The sequence below is a fragment of the Notothenia coriiceps genome, unplaced genomic scaffold (genome assembly GCF_000735185.1).
Source record: "Notothenia coriiceps isolate Sejong01 unplaced genomic scaffold, NC01 NC01_scaffold00013574, whole genome shotgun sequence".
NCBI lineage: Eukaryota > Metazoa > Chordata > Actinopteri > Perciformes > Nototheniidae > Notothenia > Notothenia coriiceps.
The window spans coordinates 3,846-8,845 of NW_011346275.1; the positions used below are offsets into that span (position 1 = coordinate 3,846).

The 5,000-nt window shown below is 40.6% G+C and overlaps 1 protein-coding gene across 1 annotated transcript in view; it reads right to left on the reverse strand.

Moving 5' to 3' along the window:
* Positions 1 to 2,751: 2,751 nt before the first annotated feature.
* Positions 2,752 to 5,000, reverse strand: part of LOC104947971 (uncharacterized) — a 5,121-nt gene continuing 2,872 nt past the window's right edge. The window contains exons 6-10 of the mRNA XM_010774098.1: positions 4,667 to 4,788; positions 4,319 to 4,478; positions 4,043 to 4,200; positions 3,469 to 3,533; positions 2,752 to 3,010 (exon numbers count right to left, since the gene is read on the reverse strand). Coding sequence (XP_010772400.1) covers positions 2,829 to 3,010; positions 3,469 to 3,533; positions 4,043 to 4,200; positions 4,319 to 4,478; positions 4,667 to 4,788 — 687 coding nt within the window. The 3' untranslated portion in view covers positions 2,752 to 2,828. The remainder of the gene's footprint in view (positions 3,011 to 3,468; positions 3,534 to 4,042; positions 4,201 to 4,318; positions 4,479 to 4,666; positions 4,789 to 5,000) is intronic.

Sequence of the window (5,000 nt, forward strand, 5' to 3'; positions counted from 1 at the left end):
ATCGTCCATTAACCCAGTTGTACTTCTTCCTCTGTTCATCCGTCATAACCCAGTTGTACCCTCTTCATCTTTCTGTCCATAAAACCCAAGTTGGTACCCTCTTCATCTTTCATGTACCTAAACTTCAAGATTCGTACATCTTCTCTCTTCACGTCCATAAACACAGTTGTACATTAATTCACTTTTCATCCTTTCCCATAACCCAACGTTTGTACCCTCTCTCATTTTCATGGTCCATAACCCAGTGTCACTCTTCATCTTTCATGTCCATAAACACAAGTTGACATTCTTTCATCTTTCATGTCCATAAACTCAAGTGGGTACATTTCTTCATCTTTCATGTCCATAACTCACGTGTACATTCTTCTCTTCATGTCCATAAACACAAGTTGTACTTCTTCATCTTTTCATGTCCATAAACACAAGTTGTACATTCTTCATCTTTCATGTCCAATACACAAGTTTGTATCTCTCATTCATCGTCCATAACCCCAAGTTGGTACTCTCTTTATCTTTACATGTGCATAACACAAGTTGGACATCTTCTCTTTCATGTCCATGAAACTCAAGTTGGGACATTCTTCATCTTTCATGTCCATAACTCAAGTTGGTACATTTCTTCCTCTTTCATGTCCATAAACACAACGTTGTACTCTCTTCATCTTTCATGTCCATAAACTCAAGTGGGACATTCTCATCTTCATCGCTCATAAACTCAAGTTGTACTTCTTCATCTTTCCATGTCCGATAAACCAAGTTGTACATACTTCATCTTTATGCCATAAACCTCAAGTTGGGACATTTCGTTTCTTTCATCGTTCCATAAGACTCAATTGGACATTCTTCATTCCCCTTTCATGTCCATAACACAAGTTGGACATTCTTCATCTTTCATGTCCATAAACACAAGTTGTACATTCTTCATCTTTCATCGTCCTAAACCTCAAGTTGGCGACATTCTTCATCTTTCATGTCCATAAACTCGTTGGACATGTCTTCATCTTTCATGTCCATACACCAAGTTGGGACATTCTTCATCTTTTTCTCCATAACTCAAGTTGTCATTCTCCTTTTCATGTCCCTAAACTCAAGTTGCGACATTCTTCATCTTTCTGTCCATAAACCAGTTGGACATTACTTCATCTTTATGTCCATAACCACAAGTTTGTACATTCCTTCATCTTTCAAGTCCATAAACTCAAGATTCGGACATTCTTCATCTGGTTCTGTCCATAACCACCAAGTTGTACATTCTTCATCTTTCATGTCCATAACACAAGTTGGTACTATTCTTCATCTTGCATGTCCATAAACACAAAGTTGTACATTCTTCATCTTTCATGGTCCATAACACAGTTGTACATTCGTTCATTCTTTCATTTTCCATAAACACAACGTTGTACAGTCCTTCATCTTTCATGTCATAATACACAAGTTGTACATTCTTCAGGGTTTCATTTTCAGCAACCCTGGCATTTCATGACTATGGTCTTCTTGCATGACTTCGTTATCATAAACATGAGTCGTCGATGAAGGAGAGTTGAGGACCCGTGTTCTGGTACTACTCGGCAAACTTAATTTCCAGAGAATAAACTTTCCGTGGGAAGGCTCCTCCACCAGTGAGGCCTCGTCACCTCCTTGTACCGGGGACGACAGCGTCCGCGCGACGCAGGCAGTAGGGAGTTAATGGCAGGTGAGGTGGTTAAGCTACCGTGGTCCATTTTGAGAGCGAGCAGTCGAGGGCCAGGTAATAGAAGACACGAAAGTCTCTCCACCAGAGGGAGCGAGACAAACACAAAGAACCTGATAACAGTGTTTTTGCGGTAAGTGGATAAGAATCAGCAAGTGCTGTTCTGAACTTTTCTAACTGTTTATTTCAACTGAAACTGAATAAACAACAAAAAATTTCCAGTAAAACCCCCCCGGCTCCAGTCGAGGCAGAAAACTCAGACTGCCGGCAGAAGTCCGTCAGACCGGCTTGACCGGACGCAAGACCGTCGGAGATAGGTAGTAGTCTGTTGTCACTCATCGGAGAATAGCGTAGTAGTCTGTGTCACTCATCTAGAGATAGGTAAGTAGTCTGTGTCACTCATCTGGAGAATCAGGAGTAGTCTGGTCACTCATCTTTCTTACATGTTGAACACAAATACCTGTACTTTCTACTTCTCACATGTTGAACTCAAATACCTGTACTTTCTACTTCTTACATGTTGAACTCAAATACCTGTACTTTCTACTTCTTACATGTTGAACTCAAATACCTGTACTTTCTACTTCTCTCATTTTCCAAACAGGCTGGTTCCTTTAGTCTGAATGTGTGTTTGGTGGCGTGATCATTATTATTTAGAGTCATTGCGTGCCTATTGATTTGAACACGATCCGTGTATCCATCATTTCCTGGTCTTCTCTAAAGAAGAGGGACCAATGGAAACGTTGTCATGTTGCCGTTGTTCAGCATGGAAACATTCATTAGCTAACAATGACATTATTGTTCTATTAATATAAAGGGAGGTCAGGTACTCTTTAAAACAGCTGCTAGTTATGGGTACTTTTTACTGAAGTACATTTCAAAGCCTCTTTACTTTGACTTGAGTAAAGAAGTTTAGTCAGTACTTCTACTTTCACCAGAGTATTTTTAAACACGAGTATCTGTACTTCTACTTGAGTAAAGGATGTGTGTACTGCTACTTGAGTACAGGATGTGTGTACTTCTACTTGAGTAAAGGATGTGTGTACTTCTACTTGAGTAAAGGATGTGTGTACTTCTACTTGAGTACAGGATGTGTGTACTTTAACATCTCTGTTTAATTGTTTAATATAAGGAGGTATCATCTGTAGTACTCGACGTACGACTGCTGCAGGATGAAGTATCGTCGATATGTCGCCTGCAGCCAGGTGTCCTCTGAAGACAGGAGGAAGGGGAGCAAAGTGACCCGAGGTAACGGGAAGGAGATGAATCTGGGGAAGAGACTGAGGAAGGGACGGTGTCTCAGGGCAGGAAGAATAAAACCTGAGACGAGGAAACATCACAGATTAGAAACCAGTGTTTGTTCGTGTACAGTGGATCCGTTTTAAATACTTTTATTGAATTTTTAAAGCTTGGTTGTAACTATTTATGAGATTTTATTTGAACCTATGGAGCCTAAGGTCTTCTTGTGTTGGCCTTTTAATCATCAGTTAATCATGTATTCATGAATTCAATGATATCTCAAGTGAAAACAAAGACCCAAGGTGAGGTGTCTAGAATAGTTTTCTTATTATAAATTTGTATAATTATCTTAATTTGTTCCATTTTATTATTTTATTTTAAGTCCTGTGTTTATTGACTTCTGTTGGTTTAAAGTGGGTTCATTTCAAGTTATGTGTACGTTATTTATTACCTAGTCGGAGCTCATGTGTTATATGTGTTGGTTTGTGAAGCACTCTTTGTGACCTGTTAAATGAAGTGTGATGTTTATTGAATGTCACCTGGTGTCTTCCAGGTCCTGGCCATGCTGTGAGTCTCTCCTAGACGCTGGATTGGATGAGAGCCACTGCACAAACAAACAGATTGTTAAAGGTCACCAATTATGCAAAATCCACTTTCCATGTCTTGTATACATACTCAGAAGGCCTCGTCATGCTAGCAAGCATTAAAAGAAAAGATCTTAAAATACGTTATATCAATAACATATATACTAAAAGGGAAGGATTTGTTAGTGGACGGTATGGAGCTAGCAGATGATGAGGATAACCTCATAATGTGATTATTTTGAGTTCAGAATAAGAAAGTGCCTTGAATTGAACCAAAGGGCCTTTAAATGTCAGTCAATTTTGAAATGTATGTAAGATGTGTCTTTGTAGGAAGGGTAGCGTGTTTGTGTTTGCCCCTGTACCTCAGGGTCATTTCACCTTGAGTAGTGTTCTTCTGTATGTTTGGAACTGTGTTTTATTTTATAAAATGTTAATAAAAACATTGTTCACTTTGTTTCTTTGAATATTTGCCTAACTCATTATTTTCTCTAGACAGCAGCAGCTGATTTGAAGTTGCTCCGACACATACCAGTCATTCAGAGGCATCAGAACGGTGTTTTTGTGCCCGGCTGGCGCCACACATCGAGCCTTCCTGAACTCCTCTCTCTGCAGCGAGCAGAAGTAATTCAGAACGTCCACCAGGCTGACGCTCGATGGCTTGAACCTGCCTGAAGTCCTGGCATGTTCCTGGAGGGGTGGAGAAGAGAGGGAAAGGTGTTGTACTTCTACTTGAGTAAAGGATGTTCTTCAGACTTCGCCCTCTCTGCCCACAAGTACAGATCTCAATACAACACGCTGCTGTTACTTTGTATTTGGAGATCCACTCCTGCAGCCAGGACTCTGCTCTGTTATGGAAACCGCTCCAGGTGTTAGACGGGTCCGATTTCCAGCCCTCCATCTCAGGTGCTAGCCACATCTCAGGCTCATTCACAGATAGTGAAGTCAGAATGCTCAGCACCGCTTCTCTGTTTGGAAAAATACAATTCAAACCTTTTTATCAATTCATTTATTATTCTTTGTATGCAGGTGTAACAGAGTCAAAGGTCCCCTATTCTACTGTTTCTCATCAATATATCACAGGCCTCAGATAGAGCCTGTCTCTGATTGGCTGAAACACCAAACAGATCATTGCAGCATCCCATAATCCCCTCACCTGAGACCCAGTAATTTGAAAGCCAGCAGCGTGAGAAGCTCCCTCACAAACTCATAACTGGCAGACCTGAGACGCAGCAGCAGATTCAACGTCTCAACCACAGCTGACTGCTGCACAGCTGACTGAAACACACACAGGACACACACTCACACACATGCACTCCTTAAATAACAGCCTCTCAAGTACACATGTATACTTGAGATGTGTGTGTTCTGTTCTTATGTTTGTTCCTTTCGGGACTCGACGTGGTCTGTGTTTTGTTTTTATGTTAATCTGAATTTCTGCCTCGTGTTGTATTCATGTTTCTGTGGTCTTCATTTGAACTTTTATACAA